Below are 23,321 nucleotides of genomic sequence, written 5' to 3' on the forward strand. Positions count from 1 at the left end.
TTCCTATCCTCAGTGCAGTGGGCAGCTGGGAGGAGGTGTTCTTATTCTCCGTGGACTTTACAGTGTCCCAGAACCTTTTTGAGTTTCTGTTGCAGGAAGCAAATTTCTGCTTGAAAAAGCTAGCCTTTTGTGTATATTGGTTTCTAGCTTCCCTGAAAAGTTTCATATCACGGGGGCTGTTCGATGCTAATGCAGAATGTTTTTGTGTTGCTTAAGGGCAGTCAGGTCTGGAGAGAACCAAGGGCTATATCTGTTTCTAGTTCTACATTTCTTGAATGGGGCATGCTTATTTAAGATGGTGAGGAATGCATTTTTTTTTAAATAACCAGGCATCCTCTACTGATGGGGTGAGGTCAATATCCTTCCAGGATACCCGGGCCAGGTCGATTAGAAAGGCCTGATGGAGCGTTTGACAGTGATAAGTGGAGGTCGCTTGACCGCTGACCCATTACGGATGCAGGCAATGAGGCAGTGATTGCTGAGATCTTGGTTGAAAACAGTAGAGGTGTATTTGGAGGGCAAGTTGGTTAGGAGGATATCTATGAGGGTGCCCGTGTTAATGGGCGGTAGGGTAGCCTAGTGGTTAGAGCATTGGACTTGTTACCGAAAGGTTGCAAGTTTAAATCCCCGAGCTGACAAGGTACAAAATCTGTCGTTCTGCCCCTGAACAGGCAGTTAACCCACTGTTCCCAGGCCGTCATTGAAAATAAGAATTTGTTCTTAACTGACTTGCCTAGTAAAATAAAGGTAAAATAAAAATAAAAAATGGCTTTGGGGTGGTACCTGGTAGGTTCATTGATAATTTGTGTGAGATTGAGGGCATCAAGCTTAGATTGTAGGATGGCTGGGGTGTTAAGCATGTTGCAGTTTAGGTCGCCTAGCAGCACGACCTCTGAAGATAGATGGGGGGCAATCAGTTCAGATATGGTGTCCAGAGCACAGCTGGGGGCAGAGGGTGGTCTATAGCAGGCGGCAACGGTGAGAGACTTGTTTTTAGAGAGATGGATTTTTAAAAGTAGAAGTTCAAATTTTTGGGGTACAGACCTGGATAGTAGGACAGAACTCTGCAGGCTATCGCTGCAGCAGATTGCAATACGGCCCCCTTTGGCAGTTCTATCTTGTCTGAAAATGTTGTAGTTAGGGATGGAGATTTTAGAGTTTTTGGTGGTCTTCCTAAGCCAGGATTCAGACACATCTAGAACATCCGGGTTGGCAGAGTGTGCTAAAGCAGTGAATAAAACAAAGGGAGGAGGCTTCTAATGTTAACATGCATGAAACCAAGGCTATTACGGTTACAGAAGTCATTAAAAGAGAGCTCCTGGGGAATAGGAGTGGAGCTAGGCACTGCAGGGCCTGGATTCACCTCTATATCACCAGAGGAACAGAGGAGGAGTAGGATAAGGGTATGGCTAAAAGCTATGAGAATTGGTCGTTTAGAACATCCGGAACAGAGAGTAAAAGGAGGTTTCTGGGGCGATAAAATAGCTTCACGGTATAATGTACTGACAAAGTTATGGTATAATGTGAATACAGTGGAGGTAAACCTAGGCATTGAGTGATGATGAGAGAGATATTGTCTCTAGAAACATCCTTGAAACCAGGTGATGTCATTGCATGTGTGGTTGTATAAGGTTGGATAAGGTATAATGAGCAGGGCTAGAGGCTCTACAGTGAAATAAACACTAATCAGAACAGCAATGGACAAGGCATATTGACATTAAGGAGAGGCATGCTTAGCCGAGTGATCATAAGGGTCCAGTGAGTAGTGAGGTTGGTTGGGGTCACAGCGATTCAGACGGCTAGCCAGGTCATGGGTAGCAAGCTAGCAGAGGATGGAGGTCTTTTTTTTAGCCACCTCGTGCGATTCCATCGGTAGATTAGTGGCGTTCCGTGTGGTAGAGGGGATCAATCCAATGGGGAAAATAGATATAGTTATAGTGACCCAAGAAAATTGTCCGATAGACCTATTCAGATAGCAGCCGATAAGACAACTAACGATTAGCGGGCCATGGATGGGCGTTCAGGTAACGTCGCGACGGAGGGGCCAGTTGGCTAACTCCCTCGGGCGGATAATGTCGGTAGTCCAGTTGTGAAGGCCCGGTGGGGCTCCGCATCGGCAGTGAAACAGGCTCGGATAGGTGATTGTAGCCCAGGAGTGGCTGATGGAACTCCTCAGCTGGCTCGCTCCGAGATAATTGATGTTTGCTCCGGGACCGACGTTAGTAATAGTCACTCGGATAGCAGCTAGCTAGCTGCAAGATCCAGGTGTAAATGTCCAGAGCTTGCGGTAGAAATCCGGGGATATGGGGAGAAAATAGGTCCGGTATGCTCTGGTCTGAGTCGCGTTGTACAAAAACTGGCGTTAGCTTCTCAAGCTAAAGGATAGCTGATGACCACCAACCGTGGTTAGCTGAATACTAACGTTAGCCAGTAAACTGGCTAGCTTCTGGCTAGCTTCTAACATTTCAGGTTTTAGGTGAATAATACTTTCTTTTTTTTTTAATTGGTGAGGCGGGTTGCAGGAGAGTGTTTTGAAGTTGAGATTTTTAGAAAAAATATATATAAAAAGATATGCGAGGAAAATATGTAAATATATATATACACAGGACACGACAAGACGAGGACAAAGGACGTCTGACTGCTATGCCATCAGTGATTTATGATTTTTATGAGCAGAATGTATTTCACAGCAATCCAGAAACAGATACATTTAGTTAAATAATGTGATCAGAATAAACGTAGCTTGAATAAACTATTGCTGTGTTCATTTGCTAGTCGGAACAAGGAAACTGAAATTTCCGACTTGCTAACAGCTTGAACGCAGTACGTGTATATGGAAGTGTAAAGTACTTAAGTAAAAATGATTTAAAGTACTACTGAAGTAGTTTTTTGCGTATTTGTACTTTATTATTTACTCCCAATACATTTTCCCTGACACCAAAAAGTCCTTATTATTTAGTATGCTCATGCAGCACAGCAATATGGTCCGATTCATGCACCTATCAATAATTATCTTTGTATTTTTTATTTAACATTATTTAACCTCAATATAACAAGTTGTCTTACTGCTTACTACTTACTGCTTAAGTATGCAATCAATGTTGGAGTGTAACCTACCATGTCTGTTCATATACATTTAAAAAACAACAAAATCCTGCTTTTACTTTATGACAATTGAGTCATTTTTCCACCACTGTACATAAGTGCAATTAAAACCAAATAATTTAAAACTAAGGTATTAAGAGTTTCCTAGTTCCGAGTAGCACTTGAACACGGCATTATCACTGCCACGTTTTTACTGTTGAACAGCTAGGCACATTCTTCTTCTTCCTTAGGTCGAAATGGCAGGAAATTGAGTAGTGAGACACTTAGCGCCATATGTTGTTGAGGTTGAGAACTTAAAAGCAAGTGACCACACCAGCACCTGTTACTTTGTGATTGCTGCCCCACCCACTCTTTGACTGGAAAGAGAGCAAGTGTGTGAATTTGTTTGTGCCCTTTCTTTGGTTCTTTTCTCCCAAATCCTGGGGGACGATCAACGTTGCAACATGGTTTGGCTTTTGATTCTCTGGGTTGTCCAAGGTAGGACCAGTAATTTTGTTGTTGTGACATCCTACTTTTGAGTGTTTTCCAATTGAGGTACTGTAGTCCAGGCCAATTTCACAGAGGCCAATTGGTTGACCATGTTATTATTATGTCACATGAAATATGTTTCCCTTGTGTTTTCAGTGGGCAGTGTTCCCATAGCCAATTTCACAAATGCTACTACTTCAAATGCTACTTTCCCTGCAACAGGTAGGCAGGCTTGCATTGGGGACCAGTCATTTCATTAGGTGATAGGCTGAAAGCTGAGGCCTCTTTCCTGTTTTTCACTTTTATTATTTAATGTATGCCAGCCGTACTGCAAAACTATTTTATTGTACTGTTCTGCTTAGTAATATTTTTCTTCTTCTTCTGTGTTTCAGTGGACAACTCTAAAAACCCCATCAACAATTCTACAAATGTGACTTTCTCTGCCACAGGTAGGCCTATACTGTGATTATCAAGTCAGTCTCTTGGGGTGATGGGGCCCAAAGAAACAACTCAATCTGTTGTCTTCAAGTTTATCTATCAATAAACAATGATATTATAAATGTAGTTTGTTCACAATTCCCTTCAGGTTCTACTGCCTCGACGGGGCCACGTCGCAGACAAAATGATTGGTATAAAACACCTGAAACCAGAGAAGGTAACGTATTCATTAGATGAAGCGTGCAATCCTGGACCTCTATCATAAGGTCTGGACTTGAATGGTACTGGAGGTAGTGACTTGTAACCAGTACATGTTGTTTCAGACCCTCTCTCTCTGTTACAGAGGACTTACAGTTTGACCTTGCTATCATGGAGGGAGACATTCTGGTTTCGGTGAGTCTATGATCCCTGCTTTCTCTCTTGTTACTTGTGTCTTTTAGGCTGATGAATCCGATTGATACCACCTTCTGGTAGACACAGCCTGACGCTAATGACTGCAAAAGAATTCAAGCCAGATTGTTGACTAGAAGTACATTTGAACTTGCTCTACCGGTTGGTTGTCCATGGTGTTGGTCCTTCAGATGGTCAAAATTTGAGACCTAAAATATCCACAGGAAAATACACAATGCCGGCATACTACTAACTTCAGTACCGCCACTCTAAAAAGTTGTGTTAACAGTACTTTCCTGTGGATATTTTGACCATCTGAAGGATAAACACCACGGACCACCAGTAGAGTAAGTTTCAATGTCATTTTATTTAACATTCTGGCTTGTAAAGAAAACTGAAATGATTTTGCAATCATTAGTTTCAGTCTGTATACCAGAAGCCGGTAAGTGCCTTCCGAAAGCATTCATACCCTTGACCTATTTCATTTTTTTTTTGTGACAACCTGAAGTCAAAATGGATGAAATAAAAAAATAATTCTAACCCATCTACACAAAATACCCCATAATGACAGTGAAAATATTTTGGGAAATATTTGCGTGATTATTGAAAATGAAATGCAAAAATATGTCAACTATTCGCATCCCAGAGTCAATTATTTTGTAGAAGCACCTTAGGCAGTGATTACAGCTGTGAGTCTCTCTGGGTACGTCTAAGAGATTTCCACACCTGGGGTGTGCAGCAGTTGCCCACTTAATTCTTCTCAAAAGTATTCAAGCTGTCAAATTGGTTGTTCATTACTAAACAACCATTTTCAGGTCTTGCTGTAGATTTGTCAAAACTAACTCGGCCACTCTGGAACATTCTGTCTTGGTAAGCGACTCCAGTGCAGATTTGCCCTTGTGTTTTACGTTATTGTTCTGCTGAAAAGTGAATTATTTTCCCAGTGTCTGGTGGAAAGCAGATTATACCAGGATTTCCTCTAGGATCTTGCTTGTGTTTAGCTCATTCTGTTTTTTTGGTTTTTATCCTGAAACTTCCCCAGTCCGCAATGATTACAAGCATACCCATAACATGATGCATCCACCACTGCTTGAAAATATGAAGTGGTACTCAATAATCTATTGGATTAGCCTCTCATTACACTTTGTATTCAAGACAAAAAGATAATTGCTTTGACATTTTTTGCACTATTACTTTAGTGCCTTGTTGCAAACAGGATGAATGTTTTGGAATTTTATTCTATACAGGCTTCCTTTTCACTGTCAATCAGGTTAGTATTGTAGAGTAACTACAAAGTTGTTCCATTCTCAGTTTCCTCCTATCACAGCCATTATTAAAGTCACCATTGGTGAAATCCCTGAGCGGTTTCCTTCTTCACCGGCAACTGACTCAGGAAAGACACCTGTATGTTTGTAGGGACTGGGTGTATTAATACACCATCCAAAGTGTAATTATTAACTTCACCATGCTCGAAGGGAAATTCAGTGTCTGCTTTTTTTATACCCATCTGCCAATAGGTGCCTTTTGTGAGTTATTTGAAAACCTCCCTGGTCGTTGCAGTTGAGTCTGTTTGAAATTCACTGCTTGTCTGAGACATGTGTGGGGTACAGAGATGAGGTAGTCATTCAAAATTCATGTTAAACTCTATTGCACAGTGAGTCGTGCAAATAATAGATTTATTGTGTGTCTGCCAGTGACGACAATCTCAATGGCAACGCCCACTAGTTATTATTATTTTTTTGGTGAAGATCTTAAAATATAGTTTACAAAACATTAGGAACACCTAGTATTGAGTTGCACCCCCCTTTACCCTCAGAAAAGCCTCAATTCATCGGGGCATGGACTCTATGAGATGTTGAGCGTTCCACAGGAATGCTGGCCCCATGATTTCCCCAATGCTTCCCACCGTTGTGCCCAGTTGGCTGGTAGTGGATCTCTAATCCAAAATGGCTTGTTCCCCCCCCATCTCATCCCACAGATGCTTAATTGGATTGAGATCTGGCGACTGGGCAGGCCACTGCACTAAGATGAATTCCTGTGGCGTTCAAACGTTGCTCTACTTTTTCATGTGTGCCGTGAACACGTCACACTGCCTCTCACCAGCCTGCAATGTTGCCTCACGGCATGATGGATGCATGTGGTTTTCTCTATACCCTAGTCCTCCCATCAGCGTGAAATTGCAAAAAACGGGATTCATCAGACCAGATGACAGATTTAAGACTAGATGTTTTGTTCTACAGGAAGACCGATTAGCTGTGAAGTCCCTTTGGCCGGAGAATGAAGGCGTCACTTCTATCCCCTACAAGATCAACGGTGATCTGGGTGAGTGTCGAATACAGTAGGAGAGATGAGCACTAACACTAGATTTCTAATACAGTGAGAATGATATGCATTGTCTCTGATCCCCCACAGTGGACAGAAAGGAAACTATGCTAGCAGCGTTCAAGATGATTTCAGACCAGACATGTATCCTCTTCCACGAATACACCAATGAGATTAACTACATAGAGTTCATCTCTGGGTCAGGGTGAGTCCAAAATGGTCACATTAACACACTCTCCTTCCCAGCAGTTTACAGTTAACTCACAAACGCTCCTTCATTTTCCTTTTTTCTCTCTTCCTGTCATATCCACTCTTTCTCCCCCTCTTCTCTCACCTTTCTTTCCTTAACTCTAGCTGTGCGTCGTATGTAGGTTTTCAGGGCGGGGCCCAGCCTCTGTACTTCGGTAGAGCCTGTAACGTGGGGAACCTGTGTCATGAGCTGATGCATGCCCTGGGCCTGCACCACGAGCACACACGGCCAGACCGTGACCAATACATCACCATACAGTGGGACAACGTGGTCTCAGGTAACTCACACCAACACATGCTAAACCACCTCACGGGCATTGTATGTGGACCAGGGGCAGGGCTGGTCAATTTGTCCCATGGAGAGCTACAGTGTGCAGGCATTTGTACCAGCCCAACACTAGCACACCTTGTTGAGCTTTTTGTAGTCTGGAGTGAAGACCGTATAGAATAACTATTGACATTAGGTACTGCTAAAGCAGCAGCTGCTCTTCCTGGGGTCCAGACACCATGAAACCCTACATAACAAAAATAGACAGTACACCACAAGGACAGAACAACAGGCGTTCATATATTTATGCCTAAATGTTCCCTTTATCATGTACTCATTACTGCAGCCATTAATTTCCCCATACATTGCAACCCTGTTCTCTACTGCTAAAATTGCTTTGTCTAAGCAGGTCCTGATAGCCTAATATCACAGCACCAGCTCTGTAACCATCAGTCTTCTTCAGTTTGAAACCAATACTATGTATTTCATAGACTAATTTGCAATTATGTGGAATATAACTGAATTCGTTAACTCCTGCAAATTTCCCCTGGTGTGAACGCAGCAACCTTGTTCGCTAAATTCCCCTTACATGAATAGCACCACATTGTCATCTACAGTTGCCACCCGCAATGGGTATCCTGGGATAACATGTAAGCTCTTGAACATGAAGGCCACCCGCTATGGGTTTCCTTAGGTAAGATGCAATAGTCATGCCTTGAATCGTGTAGAGTTTCCTCCTGCTAGAGGTTCAACTTAATGGTTTCCATCTCAACAACTTGTCTAGATTTCTACTTTCATTCCCCTATATCACAATCACACCCAGCAGTGTCCACCAGTCACGTCTGCCTCTTTTAACTTCCAGGAAAAGAAGATAACTTTAAGGTGAAGGAAGGAGACACTCAGGATCTGCCCTATGACTACGACTCCATAATGCACTACGGAACGTCAGTCACACTCCTCTCCTCCTTATTCCCAATGAAGTCTCAATTTTCCTCGCCTTGTTTTTAAACTGCTAGCAATAAGTAAAGATGAGTTGTACAGTATCCAGCTCCAATAACCTTTCTCTGTGTCCCAAATGGCTCCCTATTTAAGTCACTACTTTTGACCTGGGCTCTGGTCAAACTAGGTGCACCATATTGGGAATAGGGTGACATTGTGATGCAGTCCTTGTTAAAGTAGCATTTCCTCAAATCCCCATTGTTGGGTTTCTCCTGGCAGTTATTACTTCTCATCAAACCGGAACCCCACTATTGACTCCAAGAAGAGTGGAGTCCAGATTGGACAGAGAAATCACCTGAGCCCCCTGGACATAGCACGCCTTAACAAACTCTATCAATGTGGTAAAGACGTGTGCACACAGACAGGAAAAATATCAGAATTGGGCTGCCTTTGTAAATGTAGTTATTATCACACTGTATTCTAACCATGTTCCTGTCCTGTCTTTCCCAGAATAACAATGCACAGTTTAGCATTTATTACACCATCGAAGAAGATTCCAACACCACTGCTGCCGACTGATTCCAACACACATGGCACTGACATCCTAACTTCTCTTCACAACAATGAATAAGTTGGACAAGTCCCTTAAAGCTTTCTGATGTATTATACGTGTGGCTGGCTGCAGGCAGTGGTTTTATTTCTCCTGTGTACTCTTGCTGCCTTGAATTAGGCCTATACCACTGCACTTGTCTTGGAAATAAATAAAATGACCTAGACTGAAAAGAATCCACTGTGTGATGTTGCTTGCAGTGTTCTATTTCATTCTAGAATGGACCTTCTCAGCTATGCTCATCATACGTCCCAGGGTGGGATCAGAGAGGATGTAGTGTACCAGGAGAGACTTAAATTAATGGTTGTTTATACCTTGAACTTGGCCGACTAGCTAGGCAACAAATTATTTAAACGATGACGCTGTAACTCAGGACTTACACAGCAGGGCTCATAGATTCACCAAAATCTGAATGTTGCCCTCTAGGAGGGTGTAGTACGAAACCGGTTTGAGGAGTTGGCGAGGTAACTTTGGTGAGCTCAACTCCGGATAACCGGTAGCATGAAAGTGGTTCACCTTTTAGCAAGGAATACTAAACATATTTGTTTTTTTAACTAGGCAAGTGAGTTAAGAATAAATTCTTATTTACAATGGTGGCCAAACCTGGATGACCCTGGGCCAATTGTGAGCCGCCCTATGGGACTCCCAATCACGGCCGAATGTGATGCAGCCTGGATTCAAACCAGGGACTGTGGTGACGCCTCTTGCACGGAGATGCAGTGCTTTAGACATCTGCGCCACTCGGGAGGCCAATATAAACGTAACTTCAAAGAATTTATTGAGTTAATCCATATAAGGAAGTCAGTCAATTGAAATGAATTCATTAGTCCCTAATCTATGGATTTCTCATGACAGTGCAAGGGTGCAGCCATGGGGTGGGCCTTGGAGGGCTCTTGCAGCCAGGCCCGGGCCAATCAGAATGAGTTCGTCCCCACAAAAGGGGCAATATTAGATGGAAATAGTAGCCAGCGGGGTTACAACTTCTCTAAAATGATGTTTGAGGCAGCTTATGGTGAAGAAATGAACATTCAATTCTCTAGCAACTGCTCTGGTGGGCCTTCCTGCAGTCAGCATGCCAATTGCACACTCCCTCAACTTGAGACATCTGTGCCTTTTAGTGGCTTTTTATTGTCCCCAGCATAAGGTGCACCTGTGTAATGACCATGCTATTTCAGTTTCTTGATAAGCCACACCTGTCAGGTGGAAGGATTATCTTGGCAAAGGAGAAATCCTCACACTAACAGCAATGTAAACAAATGTGTGCACAAAAGATGGCAAAGTACTTAAGTAAAAATAATTTAAAGTAATTTTTGGGGGGTATCTGTACTTTACTATTTACATTTTTGACAGTTGACTTTTCCTCCACCACATTTCTAATGAAAATATGTACTTTTTACACCCGTACAATTTCCCTGACACCAAGAAGTACTTATTTAGAATGTTCATGCAGGAAAGCATTATGGTCCGATTCAAGCGCCTATCAATATGTATCTTGTCTTAAGTTGTCATACTTTATTTTTTATTTCACCTTCATTTAAACAGGTAGGCATGTTGAGAACAAGTTCTCTTTTGCAAATGCGACTTGGCTAAGATAAAGCATAGCAATTCAACAAATATAACAACACAGAGTTACACATGGAATAAACAAACTTGTAGATGACAGTGGGTTTGGCGACATAAAAGTCTTTAAGCAGTTGGAGGCCACGGAAGGAGTGTTGTATGGCATTGAAGCTCGTTTGGAGGTTAGATAGCACAGTGTCCAAGGACGGGCTACAGGTCATCTACAAGTCTCTGCTTGGTAAAGGCCCGCCTTAGCTCACTGGTCACCATAGCAGCACTCACTCGTAGCACGCGCTCCAGCAGGTATATCTCACTGGTCACCCCCAAAGCCAATTCCTCCTATGGTCGCCTTTCCTTGCAGTTCTCTGCTGCCAATGACTGGAACGAACTGCAAAAATCACTGAAGCTGGAGACTCATATCTCCCTCACTAGCTTTAAGCACCAGCTGTCAGAGCAGCTCCATTCCAGTTTTTAATTGCCATATTGTAATTACTTCGCCACCATGGCCTATTTATTGCCTTAACTCCCTTGTCTTACCTCATTTGCACTCACTGTATACAGACTTCTCGTTTTTCTAATGTATTATTGACTGTATGTTTTGTTTATTCCATGTGTAACTCTGTGTTGTTATATTTGTTGAATCGCTATGCTTTATCTTAGCCAAGTCGCAGTTGCAAATGAGAACTTGTTCTCAACTAGCCTACCTGGTTAAATAAAGGTGAAATAAAAAATAAAGTATGACAACTTACAATATACATATTGATAGGTAACTTGATAGGTGCTTGAATCGGACCATAATAAATCAATAAAAAATAAAAAATAAAAAATAAATGTCTCTCCTCCTCTCAGATACAATGGCAATATACACTGCTCAAAAGAATAAAGGGAACACTTAAACAACACAATGTAACTCCAAGTCAATCACACTACTGTGAAATCAAACTGTCCACTTAGGAAGCAACACTGATTGGACAATAAATTTCACATGCTGTTGTGCAAATGGAATAGACAACAGGTGGAAATTATAGGCAATTAGCAAGACACCCCCAATAAAGGAGTGGTTCTGCAGGTGGTGACCACAGACCACTTCTCAGTTCCTATGCTTCCTGGCTGATGTTTTGGTCACTTTTGAATGCTGGCGGTGCTTTCACTCTAGTGGTAGCATGAGACGGAGTCTAAAACCCACACAAGTGGCTCAGGTAGTGCAGCTCATCCAGGATAGCACATCAATACGAGCTGTGGCAAGAAGGTTTGTTGTGTCTGTCAGCGTAGTGTCCAGAGCATGGAGGCGCTACCAGGAGACAGGCCAGTACATCAGGAGACGTGGAGGAGGCCGTAGGAGGGCAACAACCCAGCAGCAGGACCGCTACCTCCGCCTTTGTGCAAGGAGGAGCAGGAGGAGCACTGCCAGAGCCCTGCAAAATGACCGCCAGCAGGCCACAAATGTGCATGTGTCTGCTCAAACGGTCAGAAACAGACTCCATGAGGGTGGTATGAGGGCCTGACGTCCACAGGTGGGGGTTCTGCTTACAGCCCAACACCGTGCAGGACGTTTGGCATTTGCCAGAGAACACCAAGATTGGCAAATTTGCCACTGGCGCCCTGTGCTCTTCACAGATGAAAGCAGGGTCACACTGAGCACGTGACAGACGTGACAGAGTCTGGAAACGCCGTGGAGAACGTTCTGCTGCCTGCAACATCCTCCAGCATGACCGGTTTGGCGGTGGATCAGTCATGGTGTGGGGTGGTATTTCTTTGGGGGGCCGCACAGCCCTCCATGTGCTCGCCAGAGGTAGCCTGACTGCCATTAGGTACCGAGATGAGATCCTCAGACCCCTTGTGAGACCATATGCTGGTGCGGTTGGCCCAGGGTTCCTCCTAATGCAAGACAATGCTAGACCTCATGTGGCTGGAGTGTGTCAGCAGTTCCTGCAAGAGGAAGGCATTGATGCTATGGACTGGCCCGCCCGTTCCCCAGACCTGAATCCAAATGAGCACATCTGGGACATCATGTCTCGCTCCATCCACCAATGCCATGTTGCACCACAGACTATCCAGGAGTTGGCAGATGCTTTCGTCCAGGTCTGGGAGAAGATCCTTCAGGAGACCATCCGCCACCTCATCAGGAGCATGCCCAGGCGTTGTAGGGTGGTCATACAGGCACGTGGAGGCCACACACACACAACTGAGCCTCATTTTGACTTGTTTTAAGGACATTACATCAAAGTTGGATCAACCTGTAGTGTGGTTTACCACTTTAATTTTGAGTGTGACTCCAAATCCAGAATTCCATGGGTTGATAAATTTGATTTCCATTGATAATTTTTGTGTGATTTTGTTGTCAGCACATTCAACTATGTAAAGAAAAAAGTATTTAGTAAGAATATTTCATTCCTTCAGATCTAGGAAGTGTTATTTTAGTGTTCCCTTTATTTATTTTAGCAGTGTAGTTCACAAGCCTTCCCACATTGTCTGCCACCTGTTAAACAATCTACTACTAGCCCAAGGTCTCTCCCCTCCCTGGATAGAGACAGGATGTCCTGTAAGCAACACGGCATTCCAGCCAGTCTGACGATAGCTCCATTCGTTTCCAACAAGGAACAGAAAGTCCTTCTCATTCTTGACGAAATAATAAGATTCATACATGAATACAGTAACATAGTAGTATTCTGTTTAGTTATAGTTCTGATTTAAATGTATTTTTTATTTCACCTTTATTTAACCAGGCAGGCTAGTTGAGAACAAGTTCTCATTTACAACTGCGACCTGGCCATGATAAAGCATAGCAGTGTGAACAGACAGCAACACAGAGTTACACATGGAGTAAACAATAAACAAGTCAATAACACAGTAGACTTAAAAAAATGAAAAAAAATGAAAAAAAGTGTCTTTATACATTGTGTGCAAAAGACATGAGGAGGTAGGCGAATAATTACAATTTAGCAGATTAACACTGGAGTGATAAATGATCAGATGGTCATGTGCAGGTAGAGATACTGGTGTGCAAAAGAGCAGAAAAGTGAATAAATAAAAACAGTATGGGGATGAGGTAGGTAAATTGGGTGGGCTATTTACCGATGGACTATGTACAGCTGCAGCGATCGATTACCTGCTCAGATAGCAGATGTTTAAAGTTGGTGAGGGAGATAAAAGCCTCCAACTTCAACGATTTTTGCAATTCGTTCCAGTCACAGGCAGCAGAGAACTGGAAGGAAAGGCGGCCAAATGAGGTGTTGGCTTTAGGGATGATCAGTGAGATACACCTGCTGGAGCGTGTGCTACGGGTGGGTGTTGCCATCGTGACTAGTGAACTGAGATAAGGCGGAGCTTTACCTAGCATGGACTTGTTGATTACCTGGAGCAAGTGGGTCTGGCAACGAATATGTAGCGAGGGCCAGCCGACTAGAGCATACAGGTTGCAGTGGTAGGTGGTATAAGGTGCTTTAGTAACAAAGCGGATGGCACTGTGATAAACTGCATCCAGTTTGCTGAGTAGAGTATTGGAAGCCATTTTGTAGATGACATCTCCGAAGTCGAGGATCGGTAGGTTACTCAGTTTTACTAGGGTAAGTTTGGCGGCGTGAGTGAAGGAGGCTTTGTTGCGAAATAGAAAGCCGATTCTAGATTTGATTTTGGATTGGAGATGTTTGATATATATATGTACACATAATCATTATCCATAAAAACCCCTTAACATATCCACCCTATGACTAAATCGTATACATCCAATCACACCTCAATTTGTATTAGAATATTAAAAAGCACACATCTATTTTTATGAGAAATATTTCTTGTTATCCAAATACAACCTAATAGAAACCAATATATGCATTTACACTGGCTGCTCTAGGCCTACATCAGAATCATAACTCTTCTGGTCGCAGTGGTGGGTAATATATGGGGCTTTGGTGACAAACCAGATGGCACTGTGATAGACTGCATCCAATTTGTTGAGTAGAGTGTTGGAGGCTATTTTAAAGATGACATCACCGAAGTCGAGGATCGGAAGGATGGTCAGTTTTACGAGGGTATGTTTGGCAGCATGAGTAAAGGACGCTAATTATTTTTTTAAATGTTGGATTGGAGATGCTTAATGTGACTGTGGAAGGAGAGTTTACAGTCTAACCAGACACCTAGGTATTTGTAGTTGTCCACGTATTCTAAGTCAGAGCCGTCCAGAGCAGTGATGCTGTACGGGCGGGCAGGTTCCGGGCAGTGACCGATTGAATAGCATGCATTTAGTTTTACTTGCATTTGAGAGCAGTTGGAGGCCACGGAAGGAGAGTTGTATGGCATTGAAGCTCATCTGGAGGTTAGTTAACACAGTGTCTAAAGAGGGGCCAGAAGTATACAGAATGGTGTCGTCTGCGTAGAGGTGGATCAGAGAATCACCAGCAGCAAGAGCGACATCATTGATGTATACAGAGAAGAGAGTCGGCCCGAGAATTGAACCCTGTGGCACCCCCATAGAGACAGGCCCTCCGATTTGACACACTAAACTCTATCAGAGAAGTAGTTGGTGAACCAGGTGAGCCAATCATTTGTGAAACCAAGGCTGTCGAGTCTGCCAATAAGAATGTGGTGATTGACAGAGTCGAAAGCCTTGGCCAGGTCGATGAATACGGCTGCACAGTAATGTCTCTTATCGATGGCGGTTATGATATAATTTAGGACCTTGAACGTGGCTGTGGTGCACCCATGACCAGCTCTGAAACCAGATTGCATAGCAGAGAAGGTACGGTGGGATTCGAAATGGTCGGTAATCTGTTTGGCTTTCGAAGACCTTAGAAAGGATAGAGATAGATATAGGTCTGCAGCAGTTTGGGTCTAGAGTGCCACCCCCTTTGAAGAGGGGGATGACCCCGGCAGCATTCCAGTCTTTGGGAATATCAGACGATACGAAAGAGAGGTTTAACAGGCTAGTAATAGAGGTTGCAACAGTTTCGGCAGATCATTTTAAAAAGCGAGGGTCCTGATTGTCTAGCCCGGCTGATTTGTAGGGGTCCAGATTTTGCAGCTTTTTCAGAACATCAGCTATCTGGATTTGGGTGAAGGAGAAATGTCGGGGGCGTGGGCGGGTTGCTGTGGAGGGTGCCGGGCAATTGACCGGGGTAGAGGTAGCCAGGTGGAAAGCATGGCCAGCCGTAGAGAAATGCTTATTGAAATTCTCAATTATAGTGGATTTATTGGTGGTAACAGTGTTTCCTAGCCTCAGAGCAGTGGGCAGCTGGGAGGAGGTGCTCTTATTCTCCATGGACTTTACAGTGTCCCAGATCTGAGTGCACCCTGTCAGTCCATAAATACATTTTAAAAAACATGCAGCCTTATAAGGAATTTGATGTATAACATTTACTTTTGACCTCTGGCAGTCTCTATGGGGGTGCCACAGGGTTCAATTTTCCACCATGTAAAGTACATTTAAAACCAGATACTTTTAGATTTTTACTCAAGTAGTGTTTCACTGGGTTACTGTTACTTGAGTCTATTAAAAGTATCTTTACTTTGACTCAAGAATGACTATTGCATACTTTTTCCAGCACTGCACAACCAGTTCGCATGTCTGACATTTCAGAGTTTCCTAGTTCCGAGTAGCACTTGAACACGGCATATCACTGGCACGTTTTTACTGTTTAACAGCGAGGCACATTCTTCTTCTTCCTTAGGTCGAAATGGCAGGAAATTGAGTAGAGAGACACTTAGCGCCATATGTTGTTGAGGTTGAGAACTTAAAAGCAAGTGACCACACCAGCACCTGTTACTTTGTGATTGCTGCCCCACCCACTCTTTGACTGGAAAGAGAGCAAGTGTGTGAATTTGTTTGTGCCCTTTCTTTGGTTCTTTTCTCCCAAATCCTGGGGGACGATCAACGTTGCAACATGGTTTGGCTTTTGATTCTCTGGGTTGTCCAAGGTAGGACCAGTAATTTTGTTGTTGTGACATCCTACTTTTGAGTGTTTTCCAATTGAGGTACTGTAGTCCAGGCCAATTTCACAGAGGCCAATTGGTTGACCATGTTATTATTATGTCACATGTAATATGTTTCCCTTGTGTGTTTCAGTGGGCAGTGTTCCCATAGCCAATTTCACAAATGCTACTACTTCAAATGCTACTTTCCCTGCAACAGGTAGGCAGGCTTGCATTGGGGACCAGTCATTTCATTAGGTGATAGGCTGAAAGCTAGGCCTCTTTCCTGTTTTTCACTTTTATTATTTAATGTATGCCAGCCGTACTGCAAAACTATGTTATTGTACTGTTCTGCTTAGTAATATTTTTCTTCTTCTTCTGTGTTTCAGTGGACAACTCTAAAAACCCCATCAACAATTCTACAAATGTGACTTTCTCTGCCACAGGTAGGCCTATACTGTGATTATCAAGTCAGTCTCTTGGGGTGATGGGGCCCAAAGAAACAACTCAATCTGTTGTCTTCAAGTTTATCTATCAATAAACAATGATATTATAAATGTAGTTTGTTCACAATTCCCTTCAGGTTCTACTGCCTCGACGGGGCCACGTCGCAGACAAAATGATTGGTATAAAACACCTGAAACCAGAGAAGGTAACGTATTCATTAGATGAAGCGTGCAATCCTGGACCTCTATCATAAGGTCTGGACTTGAATGGTACTGGAGGTAGTGACTTGTAACCAGTACATGTTGTTTCAGACCCTCTCTCTCTGTTACAGAGGACTTACAGTTCGACCTTGCTATCATGGAGGGAGACATTCTGGTTTCGGTGAGTCTATGATCCCTGCTTTCTCTCTTGTTACTTGTGTCTTTTAGGCTGATGAATCCGATTGATACCACCTTCTGGTATACACAGCCTGACGCTAATGACTGCAAAAGAATTCAAGCCAGATTGTTGACTAGAAGTACATTTGAACTTGCTCTACCGGTTGGTTGTCCATGGTGTTGGTCCTTCAGATGGTCAAAATTTGAGACCTAAAATATCCACAGGAAAATGCACAATGCCGGCATACTACTAACTTCAGTACCGCCACTCTAAAAAGTTGTGTTAACAGTACTTTCCTGTGGATATTTTGACCATCTGAAGGATCAACACCACGGACCACCAGTAGTGTAAGTTTCAATGTCATTTTATTTAACATTCTGGCTTGTAAAGAGAACTGAAATGATTTTGCAATCATTAGTTTCAGTCTGTATACCAGAAGCCGGTAAGTGCCTTCCGAAAGCATTCATACCCCTTGACCTATTTCATTTTTTTTTTGTGACAACCTGAAGTCAAAATGGATGAAATAAAAAAATAATTCTAACCCATCTACACAAAATACCCCATAATGACAGTGAAAATATTTTGGGAAATATTTGTGTGATTATTGAAAATGAAATGCAAAAATATGTCAACTATTCGCATCCCAGAGTCAATTCTTTTGTAGAAGCACCTTAGGCAGTGATTACAGCTGTGAGTCTCTCTGGGTACGTCTAAGAGCTTTCCACACCTGGGGTGTGCAGCAGTTGCCCACTTAATTCTTCTCAAAAGTATTCAAGCTGTCAAATTGGTTGTTCATTACTAAACAACCATTTTCAGGTCTTGCTGTAGATTTGTCAAAACTAACTCGGCCACTCTGGAACATTCTGTCTTGGTAAGCGACTCCAGTGCAGATTTGCCCTTGTGTTTTAGGTTATTGTTCTGCTGAAAAGTGAATTATTTTCCCAGTGTCTGGTGGAAAGCAGATTATACCAGGATTTCCTCTAGGATCTTGCTTGTGTTTAGCTCATTCTGTTTTTTTGGTTTTTATCCTGAAACTTCCCCAGTCCGCAATGATTACAAGCATACCCATAACATGATGCATCCACCACTGCTTGAAAATATAAAGTGGTACTCAATAATCTATTGGATTAGCCTCTCATTACACTTTGTATTCAAGACAAAAAGATAATTGCTTTGACATTTTTGCACTATTACTTTAGTGCCTTGTTGCAAACAGGATGAATGTTTTGGAATTTTATTCTATACAGGCTTCCTTTTCACTGTCAATCAGGTTAGTATTGTAGAGTAACTACAAAGTTGTTCCATTCTCAGTTTCCTCCTATCACAGCCATTATTAAAGTCACCATTGGTGAAATCCCTGAGCGGTTTCCTTCTTCACCGGCAACTGACTCAGGAAAGACACCTGTATGTTTGTAGGGACTGGGTGTATTAATACACCATCCAAAGTGTAATTATTAACTTCACCATGCTCGAAGGGAAATTCAGTGTCTGCTTTTTTTATACCCATCTGCCAATAGGTGCCTTTTGTGAGTTATTTGAAAACCTCCCTGGTCGTTGCAGTTGAGTCTGTTTGAAATTCACTGCTTGTCTGAGACATGTGTGGGGTACAGAGATGAGGTAGTCATTCAAAATTCATGTTAAACTCTATTGCACAGTGAGTCGTGCAAATAATAGATTTATTGTGTGTCTGCCAGTGACGACAATCTCAATGGCAACGCCCACTAGTTATTATTATTTTTTTGGTGAAGATCTTAAAATATAGTTTACAAAACATTAGGAACACCTAGTATTGAGTTGCACCCCCCTTTACCCTCAGAAAAGCCTCAATTCATCGGGGCATGGACTCTATGAGATGTTGAGCGTTCCACAGGAATGCTGGCCCCATGATTTCCCCAATGCTTCCCACCGTTGTGCCCAGTTGGCTGGTAGTGGATCTCTAATCCAAAATGGCTTGTTCCCCCCCCATCTCATCCCACAGATGCTTAATTGGATTGAGATCTGGCGACTGGGCAGGCCACTGCACTAAGATGAATTCCTGTGGCGTTCAAACGTTGCTCTACTTTTTCATGTGTGCCGTGAACACGTCACACTGCCTCTCACCAGCCTGCAATGTTGCCTCACGGCATGATGGATGCATGTGGTTTTCTCTATACCCTAGTCCTCCCATCAGCGTGAAATTGCAAAAAACGGGATTCATCAGACCAGATGACAGATTTAAGACTAGATGTTTTGTTCTACAGGAAGACCGATTAGCTGTGAAGTCCCTTTGGCCGGAGAATGAAGGCGTCACTTCTATCCCCTACAAGATCAACGGTGATCTGGGTGAGTGTCGAATACAGTAGGAGAGATGAGCACTAACACTAGATTTCTAATACAGTGAGAATGATATGCATTGTCTCTGATCCCCCACAGTGGACAGAAAGGAAACTATGCTAGCAGCGTTCAAGATGATTTCAGACCAGACATGTATCCTCTTCCACGAATACACCAATGAGATTAACTACATAGAGTTCATCTCTGGGTCAGGGTGAGTCCAAAATGGTCACATTAACACACTCTCCTTCCCAGCAGTTTACAGTTAACTCACAAACGCTCCTTCATTTTCCTTTTTTTTCTCTCTTCCTGTCATATCCACTCTTTCTCCCCCTCTTCTCTCACCTTTCTTTCCTTAACTCTAGCTGTGCGTCGTATGTAGGTTTTCAGGGCGGGGCCCAGCCTCTGTACTTCGGTAGAGCCTGTAACGTGGGGAACCTGTGTCATGAGCTGATGCATGCCCTGGGCCTGCACCACGAGCACACACGGCCAGACCGTGACCAATACATCACCATACAGTGGGACAACGTGGTCTCAGGTAACTCACACCAACACATGCTAAACCACCTCACGGGCATTGTATGTGGACCAGGGGCAGGGCTGGTCAATTTGTCCCATGGAGAGCTACAGTGTGCAGGCATTTGTACCAGCCCAACACTAGCACACCTTGTTGAGCTTTTTGTAGTCTGGAGTGAAGACCGTATAGAATAACTATTGACATTAGGTACTGCTAAAGCAGCAGCTGCTCTTCCTGGGGTCCAGACACCATGAAACCCTACATAACAAAAATAGACAGTACACCACAAGGACAGAACAACAGGCGTTCATATATTTATGCCTAAATGTTCCCTTTATCATGTACTCATTACTGCAGCCATTAATTTCCCCATACATTGCAACCCTGTTCTCTACTGCTAAAATTGCTTTGTCTAAGCAGGTCCTGATAGCCTAATATCATAGTAACCTTGAATCCTGATATCCTAATCTCACAGCACCAGCTCTGTAACCATCAGTCTTCTTCAGTTTGAAACCAATACTATGTATTTCATAGACTAATTTGCAATTATGTGGAATATAACTGAATTCGTTAACTCCTGCAAATTTCCCCTGGTGTGAACGCAGCAACCTTGTTCGCTAAATTCCCCTTACATGAATAGCACCACATTGTCATCTACAGTTGCCACCCGCAATGGGTATCCTGGGATAACATGTAAGCTCTTGAACATGAAGGCCACCCGCTATGGGTTTCCTTAGGTAAGATGCAATAGTCATGCCTTGAATCGTGTAGAGTTTCCTCCTGCTAGAGGTTCAACTTAATGGTTTCCATCTCAACAACTTGTCTAGATTTCTACTTTCATTCCCCTATATCACAATCACACCCAGCAGTGTCCACCAGTCACGTCTGCCTCTTTTAACTTCCAGGAAAAGAAGATAACTTTAAGGTGAAGGAAGGAGACACTCAGGATCTGCCCTATGACTACGACTCCATAATGCACTACGGAACGTCAGTCACACTCCTCTCCTCCTTATTCCCAATGAAGTCTCAATTTTCCTCGCCTTGTTTTTAAACTGCTAGCAATAAGTAAAGATGAGTTGTACAGTATCCAGCTCCAGTAACCTTTCTCTGTGTCCCAAATGGCTCCCTATTTAAGTCACTACTTTTGACCTGGGCTCTGGTCAAACTAGGTGCACCATATTGGGAATAGGGTGACATTGTGATGCAGTCCTTGTTAAAGTAGCATTTCCTCAAATCCCCATTGTTGGGTTTCTCCTGGCAGTTATTACTTCTCATCAAACCGGAACCCCACTATTGACTCCAAGAAGAGTGGAGTCCAGATTGGACAGAGAAATCACCTGAGCCCCCTGGACATAGCACGCCTTAACAAACTCTATCAATGTGGTAAAGACGTGTGCACACAGACAGGAAAAATATCAGAATTGGGCTGCCTTTGTAAATGTAGTTATTATCACACTGTATTCTAACCATGTTCCTGTCCTGTCTTTCCCAGAATAACAATGCACAGTTTAGCATTTATTACACCATCGAAGAAGATTCCAACACCACTGCTGCCGACTGATTCCAACACACATGGCACTGACATCCTAACTTCTCTTCACAACAATGAATAAGTTGGACAAGTCCCTTAAAGCTTTCTGATGTATTATACGTGTGGCTGGCTGCAGGCAGTGGTTTTATTTCTCCTGTGTACTCTTGCTGCCTTGAATTAGGCCTATACCACTGCACTTGTCTTGGAAATAAATAAAATGACCTAGACTGAAAAGAATCCACTGTGTGATGTTGCTTGCAGTGTTCTATTTCATTCTAGAATGGACCTTCTCAGCTATGCTCATCATACGTCCCAGGGTGGGATCAGAGAGGATGTAGTGTACCAGGAGAGACTTAAATTAATGGTTGTTTATACCTTGAACTTGGCCGACTAGCTAGGCAACAAATTATTTAAACGATGACGCTATAACTCAGGACTTACACAGCAGGGCTCATACATTCACCAAAATCTGAATGTTGCCCTCTAGGAGGGTGTAGTACGAAACCGGTTTGAGGAGTTGGCGAGGTAACTTTGGTGAGCTCAACTCCGGATAACCGGTAGCATGAAAGTGGCTCACCTTTTAGCAAGGAATACTAAACATATTTGTTTTTTTAACTAGGCAAGTGAGTTAAGAATAAATTCTTATTTACAATGGTGGCCAAACCTGGATGACCCTGGGCCAATTGTGAGCCGCCCTATGGGACTCCCAATCACGGCCGAATGTGATGCAGCCTGGATTCAAACCAGGGACTGTGGTGACGCCTCTTGCACGGAGATGCAGTGCTTTAGACATCTGCGCCACTCGGGAGGCCAATATAAACGTAACTTCAAAGAATTTATTGAGTTAATCCATATAAGGAAGTCAGTCAATTGAAATGAATTCATTAGTCCCTAATCTATGGATTTCTCATGACAGTGCAAGGGTGCAGCCATGGGGTGGGCCTTGGAGGGCTCTTGCAGCCAGGCCCGGGCCAATCAGAATGAGTTCGTCCCCACAAAAGGGGCAATATTAGATGGAAATAGTAGCCAGCGGGGTTACAACTTCTCTAAAATGATGTTTGAGGCAGCTTATGGTAAAGAAATGAACATTCAATTCTCTAGCAACTGCTCTGGTGGGCCTTCCTGCAGTCAGCATGCCAATTGCACACTCCCTCAACTTGAGACATCTGTGCCTTTTAGTGGCTTTTTATTGTCCCCAGCATAAGGTGCACCTGTGTAATTACCATTTTTGGGGGGGTATCTGTACTTTACTATTTACATTTTTGACAGTTGACTTTTCCTCCACATTTCTAATGAAAATATGTACTTTTTACACCCGTACAATTTCCCTGACACCAAGAAGTACTTATTTAGAATGTTCATGCAGGAAAGCATTATGGTCCGATTCAAGCGCCTATCAATATGTATCTTGTCATAAGTTGTCATACTTTATTTTTTATTTCACCTTCATTTAAACAGGTAGGCTTGTTGAGAACAAGTTCTCTTTTGCAAATGCGACTTGGCTAAGATAAAGCATAGCAATTCAACAAATATAACAACACAGAGTTACACATGGAATAAACAAACTTGTAGATGACAGTGGGTTAGAAAAAAAAGTCTTTAAGCAGTTGGAGGCCACGGAAGGAGTGTTGGGAGTTAAGGCATTGAAGGCTCATGGTGGAGGTTTAGAATATGGCACAGTGTAAAAACTGGAATGGGCTGCTCCGACAGGTCATCTAAAGTCTCTGCTTGTAAAGGCCCGAGTCTCCAGCTCACTGGTCACCATAGCAGCACTCACTGTCACGCGCTCCAGCAACTGCAAGGTCACCCCCAAAGGAATTGGCTCCTATGGGGGCCTGACCAGTGCAGATCCTGCTGGAGCAATGACTGCTACGAACTGCAA

At 43.1% G+C, this 23,321-nt stretch overlaps 2 protein-coding genes across 3 annotated transcripts; both read left to right on the forward strand.

Moving 5' to 3' along the window:
- The first annotated feature begins 3,413 nt into the window (after nt 1-3,413).
- LOC127931814 (astacin-like metalloprotease toxin 5) lies at nt 3,414-8,965 on the forward strand. 2 transcript variants are annotated; one of them, XM_052525545.1, is made up of 11 exons: nt 3,414-3,582; nt 3,730-3,795; nt 3,966-4,022; nt 4,160-4,228; nt 4,355-4,404; nt 6,642-6,723; nt 6,814-6,928; nt 7,078-7,250; nt 8,103-8,184; nt 8,445-8,580; nt 8,690-8,965. In XM_052525545.1, exons 1-10 carry the CDS (start codon nt 3,549-3,551, stop codon nt 8,536-8,538), a joined length of 822 nt encoding a protein of 273 aa, XP_052381505.1. In that variant the 5' UTR covers nt 3,414-3,548; the 3' UTR covers nt 8,539-8,580; nt 8,690-8,965. The 2 variants fall into 2 exon arrangements, with proteins under 2 accessions (XP_052381505.1, XP_052381504.1); XM_052525544.1 differs by having other exon boundaries at nt 8,459-8,580.
- A 7,125-nt stretch (nt 8,966-16,090) lies between these two features.
- Nucleotides 16,091-21,676, forward strand: LOC118376808 (astacin-like metalloprotease toxin 5). The gene is made up of 11 exons (XM_052525543.1): nt 16,091-16,259; nt 16,408-16,473; nt 16,643-16,699; nt 16,837-16,905; nt 17,032-17,081; nt 19,319-19,400; nt 19,491-19,605; nt 19,757-19,929; nt 20,814-20,895; nt 21,170-21,291; nt 21,401-21,676. The coding sequence occupies exons 1-11, from the start codon at nt 16,226-16,228 to the stop codon at nt 21,403-21,405; spliced, it is 855 nt and encodes a 284-aa protein (XP_052381503.1). The 5' UTR covers nt 16,091-16,225; the 3' UTR covers nt 21,406-21,676.
- The last annotated feature ends 1,645 nt before the right edge of the window (nt 21,677-23,321 follow it).

The sequence above is a fragment of the Oncorhynchus keta genome, chromosome 9 (genome assembly GCF_023373465.1).
Source record: "Oncorhynchus keta strain PuntledgeMale-10-30-2019 chromosome 9, Oket_V2, whole genome shotgun sequence".
Lineage (NCBI taxonomy): Eukaryota > Metazoa > Chordata > Actinopteri > Salmoniformes > Salmonidae > Oncorhynchus > Oncorhynchus keta.